Source organism: Drosophila persimilis, unplaced genomic scaffold (genome assembly GCF_003286085.1).
Source record: "Drosophila persimilis strain 14011-0111.01,24,50 unplaced genomic scaffold, DperRS2 tig00000124-arrow-pilon, whole genome shotgun sequence".
NCBI classification, from domain to species: Eukaryota; Metazoa; Arthropoda; class Insecta; order Diptera; family Drosophilidae; genus Drosophila; species Drosophila persimilis.
Window position 1 is genome coordinate 7,833,138 of NW_020825294.1, and position 14,348 is coordinate 7,847,485.

Sequence of the window (14,348 nt, forward strand, 5' to 3'; positions counted from 1 at the left end):
GATATCCTATCGAATGATCTACTTGCAGACGGCGGGCATCAATCTGCAGCAGATTGGGTTCGAGCGGCCCATCGAGAACCACATGCGTCCATGTGTGCCGCTGATCGTGAAGACAGCCTTCGTCCTGATGTTCTGGGTGACGTCGCGGCAGTTCTTCAAGGAGAAGCGCGACCGGCGAAGGGACACCATGGCGGACATCATCGCTCCGCTGCAGATCACCGTGGGCTCGGCGGGGTCCAGCTACCTCATCAACGACGGCAAGAAGACCTCAAAGTTCCTAAAGAAGGCCGGCGATGTGATCAAAAACCTGCTGGTGCGCCTGTGGATCTGGCTACTGGTGCTGGTGATCTTCCTCTGCGCGATCACCGGAGAGAATATGACGGGCTTCCGCATCTGCTACATGGCCCTGTTCCTGTTCTTCTTGCTAGTATTTCAGTCCTCGTCCAAGGCATGGGTGAAGATCATGTACGGCTTCTGGCTGTTCCTCATTTTCTACGCCATGTCCATACTGATTCTGATCTACACATATCAATTCGACAAGTTCGATACGTACTGGAACGACTATCTTAATGTGTCCAAGACGCTGTAGGTTGTTCTTTGCTAAAAAAGAAGTCCCATCTCTGAAGATGTTTCTTCTCTTTCAGACAAAACGACATTGGTCTGAAGCGCTACCAAACGAAGGATCTTTTCCTGCACCTGGTCTCGCCCACGATCATTGTGATCCTGACTGTGATCCAAGTGCATTACTTCCACAAGCGCTTCATTGCCTCGCTGCAACAGCAGCCAGCAACTGCTGGTGCTGCCGGAGCTGGCGGCTCTGCACAGCAGAAACCCACCGAGACAACGGCTCTGGAAGCGGCGCCCTCAAAGCGTCGTGGCAGTGCCGGCTCCCTGCGGCGCTCCCAGGGTCCCTCAGGCGAGGCGGCGCCCGGCGGCGCCACCACAGACTTTGAGACCTCTGTGCGGGATCTGGTGCGGATTTCCTTCCGCAAGATCAAGAACAAGTCAGAGTACATCTTCAAGAACTTCAAGGACGTTTTCTGGCGCTTCCTGGAGCTGCACATCATGAAGGCCGTCTACATCACCGCCTTTGTGTGCAGCGTGAGCGAGGTCTGCGTCCTGCACATTGTCTTTGTGGGCTTCTGTGTGCTGGGTGCCACTTCACGGAAGGCCATCCAAGTGATAATCAGCCGCGTGATATCGTTTATTGTCACCATTATCGTCCTGTCTAAGATGATCTATCAGATTGAGTACCTGAGCCACACCCAGTACACCGTCTTCTGCGTGAGTTGATTAGTAATTTCTCCTACGCTGACGTTCTCTTTCTAATCCCTTACCTGTTCCTGCTCACAGTCCGACAACCGCACGGCCAACAACGCCGAGTGGGTGGGCCTCACGAAGGCTGAGAAGATGGAGGGTGGTTTGATGAGTCTGCTGCGCACGTACATCATCTACATGGTCACTGTGACCATGCACGCCGTGATCACGTTGCGCCAGCTGCAGATGAGAGTGAAGATTGGAGCCGTGAATGCTCCGCCCACCAAGCTGCTGTTCCCAAATATCATCCGCGCCGATGCTGAGAAGGATCTAGTGGGTTTGGTCAAGTACCTCCTGAACTATGCCTTCTACAAGTTTGGCATCGAGATATCGCTGATTGCCCTGGTCTCCACCATCACGTACCGCCAGGACATTGTGGCCGTGGCCTATGCGCTCTGGCTGGTCGTCCTCTTGCTACTAAGGCGGTCGCAGTGCGCCAAGATCTGGGGAGTTTTCCAGGCCTTCTTTGCCATCTCGATATTGACGCAATATATCATCTTGGTGGGACTGCCGCCAAGCTCATGTCTGGGTAGGAGCTAATAGAGGTCCTTATATAGAGCGTATGATATTGATTGATATTGTTTCTTTTCGGACAGTTTATCCCTGGGACGAGGGCGCCTTTGGGGAGAGCATCCAGCGCTGGACGATGCTTCCCGGGGCCCTGCACTTCAACCATGTGCCTAAGCTGATCTTCGACTTCATCGTCCTGGTCATCCTGAACCGTCAGAAGAGCATCTTCTGCATAGAGCAGCGCTACGCCAGCAAAGACGACTATCCCGGAGGCAGCAATCGTAGCGTTATCTCGGACATTGCCCAGCTGGGGAGGACGCCCTTCGACAATCCCACCCACGACTTCTGCTCGTACATTCGCAACTACTCGGACATCCTGAAGAACGGGGTGCTGTGCGGCTTCTACTGGTTCACCCTGGCCGTGGTATTCTTGGCCGGGACCAACATTGCTGATCTGCTGGCCCTGGGCTACCTCATTGGGGCGTTCGTCTTCCTCTGGCAGGGCTCCGACTTCTATCTGCGGCCGATCAACACCATCATCAGTCGCTGGAAGTGGCTGCTGGCCTTCAACGTGGCCAACATCCTCATCAAGACGAGCTTCCAAATGGCCGGCTGCTTGTTCATGACGCCCCTGACCACCCACTGCTGCTGGCTGGTGCACATGCTGGGCATCACCTGCACGAGCAACGTGCTCAAGGAGCCACTGATGCTGACCGAAGAGACGGACCTTATATTGGCGCCCGGTGAATGCCCCAAGATCACGCATCAGGTGGTCCTGCTGTGGGACACGATCTGCTTTGCTTTCATCATCTTCCAGCTGCGCATCTTTAAGTCTCACTACTTCTGCCACATCATCACGGACACGAAGGCCAACAATATTCTGGCTTCCAGGTGGGTTCTTATCTAGTTTTAGGTCATATCTATTGTACTTACGAGCCACGAGTATTGTTATCCACAATAGAGGAGCTGATATCATTGAGGGATTGCGCCAGAACCAGATTGCCCATCGCCACGGCCATGAGAAGCAGGTCCTGCTCAAGATCAAGCGGAAGATGGAGCGGATTCGGGCCACGCAGCAGAAAATGCTGCGACCCCTGGACAAGCAGACACATTTTGATGGTAAGTTGGCCTGGAAATCGCCTCCAAAGGAGTGTTTCCTACGTTAAGTTCTGTTTTCCGCGTCGCGCTTTCCGTTGCAATTCCCCTTTTTGAATTTTGATCGTGGGAAATTGTCGCGTGTGTTCCCCCACTAATCTCTGGCTTGGCCTTGCCTCCGAAAGGGCAACGCACGCCCTCGGATCAGACAATGTCGGAGGTGGCGCCCCTGGCCCACAACAGCAGCTTCACCTCCTGCCAGGGGTCCGGCTATCTGACACCTGACGAGCAGAGCTCCTCGAGCTCAGCCACCTCATCGCCGGCCCGGGCCTCGCTCCTGTCCAGCTGCGAGAGCAGCGACGAGAGCGCGGACAGTGCCGATGCTTGTGTGGTCATTGAGCCGGAGATCAATGTGATGCCCTGCGAGGAGCTTACGGAGTACGCGGACGTGCAGTCGGCCAGTGAGGAGGAGGCCACTGTGGCAGCGGCCCTGCCACGACTGGAACCCATCGCCCCGACGACAGCTGTAAGTTTTGGGGATGTCCACACACAGGAGACTCCCACTAAATGCATCCATTCTTCGAAGCCCACGACGCCCAGCACAGACGCTCTATCTGCCCTGCTCACCGAAGGGTTCTTAGAGCCGAAAAGGATCTCCCTGGGTCTGGCCTCCTCTGATATCAGTGCTTCGGGTACCACGCATAGCCTTGCGCCTCCCATGGTGGCCTATGCCAACGCCATGGCCAACAGTGGGACCAGCTCAGTGCTGTCCTCGAATCTGACCCCGAATCTGCGGAGGGAACACCGTCGGCAGTCTTCGACAAATGCAGCTGTCTCCTGGAACGAGACCGTGTCCATCAAGCGATCCCCGCTGAGCAAAGAAATGGTAAAGCGGCCGAAGAAACCTCTTTGCCAGAAACCGACCAGCGCTTCATTTCTCCCACCCAAACAGTCGGCAGAGCGGGATGAGGAGGTGACCATGCGCCAGAAGTCACTGCACCGTCGCCACCAGAGCATGGGCAACGCCAGCTACTCCCTGGACGAGGCCGCCCAGTCCTCCCAGCGCATGCGCCACTCCAGCAACCAGTCTGGGGCCAGGGATGAGGCTGCCCTGCGCTCCACCCAGCGGCCGCACAGCTGGGGACCCGTGGGTACGGTCTACTATATGGAGTCGCTGATGTGCGCGTTCTATGAGCCCGCACTGCTGCATGGACCATGTATTGGATGAATCTTTGATCTAATTGAATCTAATAACCTCTGCTAGCATTAGTAAACTCTGTACAAAGAAACCGTTTTTCGATGTGCGTGCTCAAGTTATTGACAATAAAACCATTGGGTTGGAGTCTTGTTTAGAAGCATCTCCAAACAACTGCCTCTCTGAGTCTGCCCTGTAAATAGCACTTGTCTACTTAGATGAATTTTTTCCAAATAAAATACTTCTTCACGGATGAATTCTCGCGCAATCAAAAAGTGTATAAATAAAATTCTTGAATGGTCTCAATGCCACTTTCAGAATGACCAAAGCTTGTTTTATTTCCTATTCAGGGGCTGTAAAATATTTACTTACTTTTTACCAGCATGAGGAATATAAAAGCGTCTAAAAACTGCTTAAAGATGATATGGAATCTACAATTATTTTTAATATTCATTTCTGAAAACAAGTTTCTCATAATTCTTATAATAATGATATGGCATCTGATATCTTTATAATATTCAAAATCATTTTTACTACCCTTTTAAAATTGCTCAAATTGATAGTTTTTATTGATTGAAAATGATATGGAATCAAAATTACAAAAATTGCTAACACTTAAAAAAAAGTTTATTTCTATACAACATTATATTTAAATTATTATACATTTTCAAGTTTCGCGTTATTTTTATAACATTTAAAGATCCATCTGCTATAAGCATATTGAATGCCCCTGGGATCGGTTCAGAAATATACAATGTACAACATCCTCGGCTGGCCGAGGATACAGCTACGAGTACGATCGTATATCCTTAGTTTGATTCAAAAGAATCGTACATTTCCTCGTTTTTTATGAATTCTTTTAATTTACTTTTGTTTTATATTTGATTTGGTTTTTTTTTAGAACATGGTTATCCACTTCCTGCACCAACAGTACGCAGAAGGAAGGAAATCAAATTACATCCACATGGTAAAGTTTTCGTTTGTTGTGCCTCATTTTTTCCATACGAATATCCGTTCGTACCTATGTACCATGTACCTATACCATGTATATAAAGTATATCCAGTTAACTGCATGACTGTATGCTGCTCTGTAAATTGAATGCGAAAAGAAAATAACCTAAAAACCTTTCCCTAGCAACTATTGTATTTGATCTCTCTGAATGTTGTTGAACACCATTATGGAATGTACCCGCATATGTGTATGAAAACGTGTTCTGATTATGTTTTATGGCATTCCCAATAAAGCTACCCGGGCTGGCGACTACTACATGTTCGAGGAGATGGATGACAAGTTCGAGCTGGACCTGATACACGACGAGATTGACTTTCTGGAGGAGGAGAACATGACCGAGAGCGAGATGAAGATGCAGCGCCGCAAAACCCTCTATGATGTGAGTTCCCCTACAGTAATCCAGATGGAAATCAGACCTACCAAACTATTGCATTCATCCTGTCGCATGCCGATTATCGCATGTATTTTGAAATCTATATAATTTCTTGTGAATTCCCCCAAAATTCCGCCAAAAATTGCCCCCTGACTTGTGCCCGCGAAGGTGTGGAAGGACCTGAACGATGCCGAGTATCGTCGTCATTTCTATATGCGCGAGCGATCCTACGCCTCTGAGCCGGGCTCTCGCATAGCTCTTAAGCTAGACGACGACCAGGACAAGGCGCCCGCTCATGACCTAGGCCTGACCGATGGCGCGGACGACGACGACGACACCATTGAGTGCGACCTGGGCATGCGCACGTCGACGCTGTCCGAGCCGCTCGACTTCGGGCGCCGTAGCCAGACGCTGCTCGAGGATGGCCTTCCGGCGAGGGTTGTGAGTCTGAATGTGATTGTGATGGGCAACCAGAGCTCCTCTTCTTTAATTGGCGCACCTCCTCGCATTACCGTACATTATTTACTCACCAGTTCTGCTCAGTTTCAAGTATTCAAGTATTCCAACTGCGCCTGCAAGCCAACCGACAGACAGTTGGCGCACCCACCTCAAATTGTACAAATATATCTATCTATATCAATATATACACTCGTATATGCCTACTCGTATACATATGTATATAAGCTTCGTTTTTGTTAAATCGTGTAAATGTAAAAACTCCTTAGGGAAGAAAGTCTGAAGTCGTCTAAAAGAATCTTTTTCTGTGCATCCCTCTGCAGAAATCAAAGGATGCTCCCGGTGCCGACTTTCCCTCCACCAGCAAGGGCATATCCAAGGAGCGGGATGAAGCAGGCACGGAAGTTCCGGCGGCTCCAACCCGCGATGTGGCTGATCTGCCAGTGATTCCACCGCCCCCGACCAGCTTGGGACGTGAGGCCACCTACAAGGAGACTTCGGAAAGCAAATCCAAGATGGAAGTCGACAGCGGCGAGGTGACGGCCAAGGACTCGGACGAGGACTTCGACACGAATCCCATCATCAGGCTGCTCGAGGGCTTCTTGGTCACCCTGACCATAAGACTGAACCGCTTCTCGCGCAACTACCGCTACGTCAATCGCATCTTGGCTGGCGAGAAGAAGACTCTGAAGGTGAGGATTATCCATATCTGAGATATTGAACTTTAACCGAACTTTCCCCATTTCTCCCCGACAGGAATCGAGCTCCCTGAATCGTCTGGGCCTGTCGAGTGCTGCTGCCATGTTCCACTTCCTCAAGTCCAACCTCGAGAGGTATTTACAACGTGACTCTGGCCCCGGTCCAGTGTGCGTCGCTTGCGTTACCTTTAGTTGAAGTTCTTTGTTTTTTAATTTTTGGTTTTTGAAACTGGAAACCATGCGTCCATAGAGTAGGGTGTTTTTGACGCGTTGCCCATAGTTATACTATTTCCCTAATGAATTTTTAAAATCCTTTTTGCGTTTTTTAAGAGCTGTGTTCAATTTCGATTCAATATTTATTTTGTATTCTTTCTCTTCTTTTTATTTGCATATCCGTTTACCTTTTGTGTTCCGTGTGTTTGAATTCTGTACCTGCTTTCACAACATACTTTGATACTCTCTCGAATCCAACAACTACACACCTGCAACAATGTCTCACCACCTCACCACTTCCATCATGTTACGTCTGTCACGCCAGCAATGAGAGTGGTGGCGAGCAGCCCGCCTCATCGTCCACGCCGCGGCGGCTCCTGGCCCCGGCAATCGTTACTCCACCAACTGCAACAGAACACACAACCACAAGCACCCCACTAAACACGAATACAACAACCACACCGCTATCACCACAAGTTCCACCGACACCACCAACAACCAGTACACCAGTACAACAGAATCAGCCACAGAATCAGCCTCAGCACAGTCGACTCAGTGCTGTGGACGACATCATCGAACTGCCCGTAGATACCGTTGATGCAGCCATTTCTAGGTAACCAAAGCCACATTTGAAAGACCATTAAACTCGTGGGTGCGTGGGGTACATAACTATATAGCAAAGTGGATGATAAACTATGGATCCTATAGAAAGATAGAAAATATCTGGAACTTTTTTCTAGGATTAGTATTAAAGATGCTCTTCAAGTATCTTTGAATATTGATTTAAATATAATGCCTGCATAATGTTTCTTAGAAAACTGAAAGCTTCATAGTCTGTTAACGTTTTGAAAGATATCTCGGCCTTAATTATGTGAAATCCTATAAAAACGTAAAGCTTTAAGTATTTGTGTAGTTTTGGCGTTTATACGTTGACTCTATCGAGCGTGCCCTGTACATTAAAAAACTCCAAAATTTTCCTTTTGGAACTTTTACACATTAAAAGCTGCATTCTATTATCCTGCACCTTTTCCATATATTTTCCAGTATAAATATATTTCTTCATTTATATATTTATTTAAAAAATCAGAAAATCAGTTTCCGGATTTCTATTTGGCTTGAGATAAACTATATCGATATCTTCCATCGAATATATGCTTAAAAACTATATTAATTCTAAATCCTTACTAATTTCTTTTTCTTACAATTTACATTTTTGTGCGCGCATTTCGATCATCCGAATACATTTATGTTTTGTTAGAAAACAATCGATCAATTCATCGCCGCCAGCCAAGGGGTAAGTAGATCGAACCATACTACGTACAAGCAATCCAAAAGCAAGATCATTAAGTACCAAGAACAAAGACTAACAAAACCATACAACTACATATGTGTGATCTCGTGTCTGCTCTCCAAGACTGAGACTCTCTTATTAAAATCTCCTAATATTACTTGAGTAATTTCTTCTATATGTAAACCTCACCTACATCTCATTCCATTCCATTCCTCTCCTCCCCCTCCCATTCACGCATCGCCTAAAATATGTACGCGTCGTACACTATATAGCACGATGCTCAGTCGCAAATCGGACTGTGGCCTGCCCGAGATCCGCATTAAAGCGCCTTCCATCGAGCGCGGCGCACACTATTATAATCATCATAGTGCCGGCGGTGGCGGTGGCTCGGGATCGCTGAGCAAGCACTGGTCCTACGAGCAGGTGGACAGGTACTGCCCTCGCCCACTAACTAAGCGTTGTCCCCATATCCCTTAGAGTTGATGTGCCCTTACCCCCTTTAATGTGTTGGTGTGTGTTCGGTTTGTGTTTGTAACTCTCTGGATCTGTATCTCTATCTCTATCTGTATCTGTATCTGAATCTCTTTCATACTCCACTCATGAAGATCATGATCTGTCTGTCATATCTGTGTATATCTTTCCCGAATCTTTCCCTTGGTAATTGTAATTGCATCTAACTCTGTCTCTGTCTGCCTTCCCACAAAGTTGTCTTTGCTGCTATGATTTAAACCTATCCCTATGTGTTCTTTGCTAGTATGTATTGTTGTTTGGCTTGGATTAACCCTAGTTTTAGCGTTTTTTGTTCACGTTCCACAATGAGTTCAATCCCACGACGCACTCGCATGTACGTAGCATGCAGAGCACACATCCCAAAAACCGAGCACCGAGCACCGAGCATGCCGAATTGCTAGTCCTGTTCAGAGATATCAGGTATCTGAATGAAGAGCTCTGTAGTAATGTTTCTTGGTGCCCTTGCAGCGCCGGAGACTTCAACTTGGAGGAGGAGAACTTTGCCCAGCGGGATCATCACATTATAGTGGAGGTGCTGATCTCCTCGTGGTATGCCTTGCTTGCCAACACAGATCTGATTTGCTACATAGTAGTGTTCATCAATCAGGTGAGTGGCTATCATATTCCCCACAGGACTTCCCACTAAATTGATCATTCACCATTGCAGGTCGTCAATGCCAGTCTCATCTCGTTGCCGCTGCCCATAATGGTCTTTCTCTGGGGCACTCTGTCACTGCCTCGTCCAACGAAAACCTTCTGGGTCACCCTAATTGCCTACACCCAGGCCATCGTTCTGATCAAGTGTATCTTCCAGTTCAAGCTAATTTGGGCGAACTATCACAACCTGCCCAATCAGCCCTTGACGGCCGCCAAGATCTTTGGCGTGGAGATGAAGACCCACTATGCAGTGTACGACTTGATGCTGTTGCTAGTGCTCTTCTTGCACCGCTATCTGCTCAAGTCGCAAGGTCTGTGGAAGTCAGGCTACAAGGACACAGATCAGCAGTTTGCCAAACCCACCGCCAGCATGTACGCCAAGTGAGTCCACAGCAACTTGAACTTCCTTTTGAAACTGTTTTCTTCTTTAAGCAGCGATGACCGAGACGACAGCGACAACCTATCTCAACCCGACTCTCGCCAGCTAAACGATGATGCAGCCCAGAAGTTGAGCCTGCAAGTGAGCCAGGCATCGTTGCCGGGCTCCCCCGAGTACAGCAAGTCGGGCATTAATCAGCTAGAGTAAGGATACTCAAGAAACCTACAGGTTTTCCTTTTGTAACCCCCTCCATTGCAGACGAACCAAGTACACCTCCTCGCTGCACAAGTTCTTTTTTAGTCTGGTGCATAAATCTCGATTGGCCACAGACGTGTATGCCCTAATGTTCCTGTGCGATTTTATAAACTTTTTTGTGCTGCTCTTTGGCTTCACAGCATTTGGAGTGAGTAAAGTCACACGACAGGCATTGCGACATTAATTAACTGAACTTGTTCCTTCCTCAGACCCAGCAAACAGAAAGCGATGAAGGCGTGCAAACATATCTGGCAGAGAATAAAGTGCCCATACCTTTCCTGATTATGCTGCTGGTCCAGTTCCTGCTCATTGTCATCGATCGGGCGCTGTATCTGCGCAAGGCCCTGGTGAACAAGATAATTTTCCATTTCTTCTCGGTGATCGGCATACATATCTGGATGTTCTTCGTGGTGCCGGCGGTGACGGAGCGTACCTTCAACTCGCTGGCGCCACCGATCATCTTCTATGTGATCAAGTGCTTTTACATGCTGCTGAGCTCCTATCAAATCAAGTCGGGCTATCCCAAGCGCATTCTCGGCAACTTTTTCACCAAGGGCTTCTCGATGGTCAACATGATCGCCTTTAAGGTATACATGCAGATCCCGTTCCTGTACGAGCTGCGCACCATCCTCGACTGGGTCTGCATCGACAGCACCATGACCATCTTCGACTGGCTCAAGATGGAGGATATCTTCTCTAACATATATCTCATACGATGCACCAGGCAGTCGGAAACCGACTTCCCAGCCATGCGCGCCCAAAAAAAGGCTTCCATCTCGAAGCTGATTATGGGCGGCACTATTGTCCTGCTGATTGTCATATGCATCTGGGGTCCGTTATGTCTGTTTGCCTTAGGCAATGCTGTGGGCACCTCCAATGTGCCCTTCCAGGTGTCGCTCTCCATCCGAATTGGACCCTACGACCCCATTTATACCACCAACAACTACGATAGCATTTTCGAAATTGATCCCACGATGTACTCGCAAATGACTAATGCTTATATCAAGGATAAACAGGCTCTGACCTTTATCACTGGCTACGATGCCACGGATGTAGCGGCGGTCAAGTTGGCTGGGAACTCGCCCTCCCTGTGGAATATAGCACCGCCAGATAGGCAGCGTTTGCTGAATGATTTGAGAAATAGTAAGATCGATGACACGTGCTTGCGGTGGAAACATCAATAAACTCATACTCTTTTCAGATCATACTTTAAAGGCCCGCTTCTCCTACACCCTTACACGGAAGGCTCCGGCCAAGGGTCTGAAAGAAATTGTGGGCGATGAGCATGCCATCTCCCTCGACGAGACATTTGAAGGACGTGCAGCTCTCATCAATATGCTTAACGAAACCCACGACTTAGAGCCAACGGGTAATGACACCAGTACCAATGGAACCTCTAGCTTTGAAGAAGCAGTAGTGCTGCCTGCCATGATACCAAAATTCATCAAGGTGCTCAACTCAGGCGATGCCGCTGTGGTCACTGTGCTGAGTCCCAAGAACGAGGAATACCGTCCTCTGGTCATCAAAATGCATCGAGACAAGGAGACAAACGGTCTGTGGTGGGAAATACGAGACTTCTGCAATGACACCTTCTACAATACCACTCTGAAGGAGTTTGCCTACAGCAACTGCACTTCCGGTATTGTGATGTATACCTTCAACGACAAGAAGTTCCCATCGACATTCAGCTTCCTCACAGCTGGCGGGTGAGTTGACAGACATCTTCTCCCCGAAAGAAGGTTTTAAATGTACATCTTCTTCTTTCAGCATAATTGGGCTGTACACCACATTCGTGTTATTGGCCTCGCGCTTCATGAAGTCCTTCATTGGGGGACAAAATCGAAAGATTATGTTCGAGGATCTACCCTATGTAGATAGGGTATTGCAGCTGTGTCTGGATATATACCTGGTAATGATCCCATCATTCCATACAAAATTATAAAAATATCACGCTGACTAATGTCAACTATTTAAGGTACGCGAGGCCTTGGAATTCGCCTTGGAGGAAGATCTGTTTGCCAAATTACTCTTCCTGTACCGTTCGCCCGAGACGCTCATCAAGTGGACCCGTCCCAAGGAGGAGTACGTGGACGATGATGCCGACACCGACTCAATGAGCGTGCGGCGTTCAGAGCAGCTGCAGCAGCACCAACAACACCAGCAGCAACAATAACATAGGCCCAACCCAAGCGCTTAAGTAATCTAGAACTGGTCTACGTATATAGTACGTATGGGGTTACCGTAGGTTTCATAGTCTTTTTTTAAACATTTTTTGTATGAAAACGTTTGTAAAAGTAAGAATATAGTTAGAACTAGACATAGAGCTAGGTACAGACGAACACAAATCAAAACACAAAGTACACATCACCCATTTATACGGCCTACAGATAGTTCGATTTATTGTCACAAGTACTGCCCATGTGTAAAACTGAAAAGTTCTAAGGTGTACACCAACTATTTTTAACATACATAGAAAATGTATGTACATATTGTATGTATGTGTTACGAATACCGACCATATACGCTAGTGTCTATAGTTGTAAGTAAGCGAAAAGTGTTGCTGTTTGATAGTTAAACAAATGAAAATACTAGTGAATTATAATTGTCTAAAGAGAGAAAATAATTTATTTAAGTTAATACTAAATTATGTGTACATCAATGAAGAAGAAGAAAGATAAACTAATAATAATCATGAAAACTCATATTCAGGGAATTTTAGCATTTTACAAAAACCGTATGTGTAAAGAATTAACCAAAACTGAAGCATCCAACAATGAATGTTTTATATATTGATACGAAACAATAATAACTTGTAATTACCAATATCGCTTCGAATCGCTACGTTGCCTCTGTGTGACCTTTACAAAATGGATTAAAGATATTATGTATATGTTGAACTGTTTGTTAAAGATTGTAAATTGTATAGTATGAATCTGTTGCAAATACTATATAGAGCGTTGACTTTAGTTATAGGCATATCACATCACATATATATTTTTATATTGAACGCAAATATCGTTTGCTTCAGCGACCATTTACTAGGCAAATTCATATCAAATTCGTATATGCTAGCGCGCGTAGGCTTTGAATCGAAATTTATCAACCACATATGTATGTATGTGTATATCTCTAGCAGGCAATCTCTTATACATACATAATTGTAACTATACAACACGCCAACTAAATCTGTATGTGCTATTTTATATATACTAAATCGAATTCGAATTGTGAATCTTAAAATCTAATTAGCGACGTAAACCGAAAAAACCAATTAATTTTTGTACCAAGAATTGAACGACATAAATCGTATATGTGTAGTATATAAAGTGTACCTATTTTTTTAGTGTTTAATTTTTCATTATAAACTTAACGAATACAAGAAATACTTACGAACTAAAAAAAAAGAATGCAAATTTATTGTAATAACTGAAAATACGAATACTAAGGCAATTATTGTCAAAGTGAAAAGTGGAAGACTTAAAGATATATACATATGCTTACATATGTATGTACTCGTATCATCTGCATATGTATTTTACATATGTATTAGATAGGCATAAAGAGAAACGCATATAAAGGGCTGGTACTAACAATAATTATCTTACTTTATTTTTCAGTTTATGGAAGACATCAGTGTCTGGTACGTACCATTAAATACTCTTTATTTTTTGCTCCTGGTGGTGAAGGTAGATGTGCGTAACACCCAGAAGGAAGCGTTTACATCTTATTCGGTATTTAATTGGAAGCTTTAGCGGGCTTGAATATGCCGTACCCATCCTTGAAAGGTGTCTGCTTCTACTATTGCGGATGCGCTTTCTTCTGGCAGTTATTGCCATCGTTACCAGTGAAATAAATATTGAGGGTTTCGGTTAATAAAAGCAAATATCCTCGTATTATTTGTTAATTATAATTAATTTATTTCTTAAAGCAGCAGAAAGTACAAATTCACAAATATTGCAAAATAAAACCAAAGTCCTAATTCTCCTTTAGGGAATCCGTGTTGAACAATTCCGGTAGTGCGTGAACTTGAGCTCACTGTCCAGGCTGCTGGCACTCTCTGTGCTCTGCTGACGACACAACTTGACGGCAGGATACACCTCCTCCCACTCGGAATTGCTGCGACTAAGTACTCCACGTCGACGAGGGGTTGTGAAGGAACTATCCTGCGGCGATCTGGTGGTGGAAGCGGCAGGCACGACGGGCAACGGATTGTTCAGCATTTGAGTAACGCTCTGGGACAGGCGGATAGACTGGATGCGATTATAGCCACTGCCCACGGGCTTATACCGTTCCAATTTCAATGTCAGAAGTGCCATTTCTTTGCTCATCCACTCTGGAGCGCGCATAATGTTCCACGGCAAAGACTTTTTCAGAAATCAACCGAGCG

At 46.3% G+C, this 14,348-nt stretch overlaps 2 protein-coding genes across 2 annotated transcripts in view; one reads left to right on the forward strand and one right to left on the reverse strand.

The window, feature by feature from the left end:
• Positions 1 to 12,814, forward strand: part of LOC6596519 (piezo-type mechanosensitive ion channel component) — a 32,423-nt gene extending 19,609 nt beyond the window's left edge. The window contains exons 10-31 of the mRNA XM_026987152.1: positions 29 to 585; positions 645 to 1,284; positions 1,354 to 1,846; positions 1,914 to 2,718; positions 2,789 to 2,946; positions 3,108 to 3,808; positions 3,875 to 4,139; positions 5,363 to 5,508; positions 5,671 to 5,943; positions 6,282 to 6,650; positions 6,715 to 6,791; positions 7,195 to 7,482; positions 8,128 to 8,163; positions 8,433 to 8,591; positions 9,139 to 9,277; positions 9,338 to 9,699; positions 9,763 to 9,909; positions 9,965 to 10,109; positions 10,171 to 11,104; positions 11,163 to 11,667; positions 11,729 to 11,870; positions 11,937 to 12,814. Of these exons, the coding sequence (XP_026842953.1) occupies positions 29 to 585; positions 645 to 1,284; positions 1,354 to 1,846; positions 1,914 to 2,718; positions 2,789 to 2,946; positions 3,108 to 3,808; positions 3,875 to 4,139; positions 5,363 to 5,508; positions 5,671 to 5,943; positions 6,282 to 6,650; positions 6,715 to 6,791; positions 7,195 to 7,482; positions 8,128 to 8,163; positions 8,433 to 8,591; positions 9,139 to 9,277; positions 9,338 to 9,699; positions 9,763 to 9,909; positions 9,965 to 10,109; positions 10,171 to 11,104; positions 11,163 to 11,667; positions 11,729 to 11,870; positions 11,937 to 12,134 (7,539 nt within the window). The 3' untranslated portion in view covers positions 12,135 to 12,814. The remainder of the gene's footprint in view (positions 1 to 28; positions 586 to 644; positions 1,285 to 1,353; positions 1,847 to 1,913; positions 2,719 to 2,788; positions 2,947 to 3,107; positions 3,809 to 3,874; positions 4,140 to 5,362; positions 5,509 to 5,670; positions 5,944 to 6,281; positions 6,651 to 6,714; positions 6,792 to 7,194; positions 7,483 to 8,127; positions 8,164 to 8,432; positions 8,592 to 9,138; positions 9,278 to 9,337; positions 9,700 to 9,762; positions 9,910 to 9,964; positions 10,110 to 10,170; positions 11,105 to 11,162; positions 11,668 to 11,728; positions 11,871 to 11,936) is intronic.
• Positions 12,815 to 13,852: 1,038 nt separating this feature from the next.
• LOC6596520 lies at positions 13,853 to 14,326 on the reverse strand. The gene has a single exon (XM_002021479.2). It carries the CDS (start codon positions 14,305 to 14,307, stop codon positions 13,948 to 13,950), a length of 360 nt encoding a protein of 119 aa, XP_002021515.2. The 5' UTR covers positions 14,308 to 14,326; the 3' UTR covers positions 13,853 to 13,947.
• Between the last annotated feature and the right edge of the window lie 22 nt (positions 14,327 to 14,348).

What these genes read in the sequence shown, in the direction of transcription:
- LOC6596520 (XM_002021479.2), bottom strand. Translation starts at nt 14,307, where the DNA reads ATGCGCGCTCCAGAGTGGATGAGCAAAGAAATGGCACTTCTGACATTG.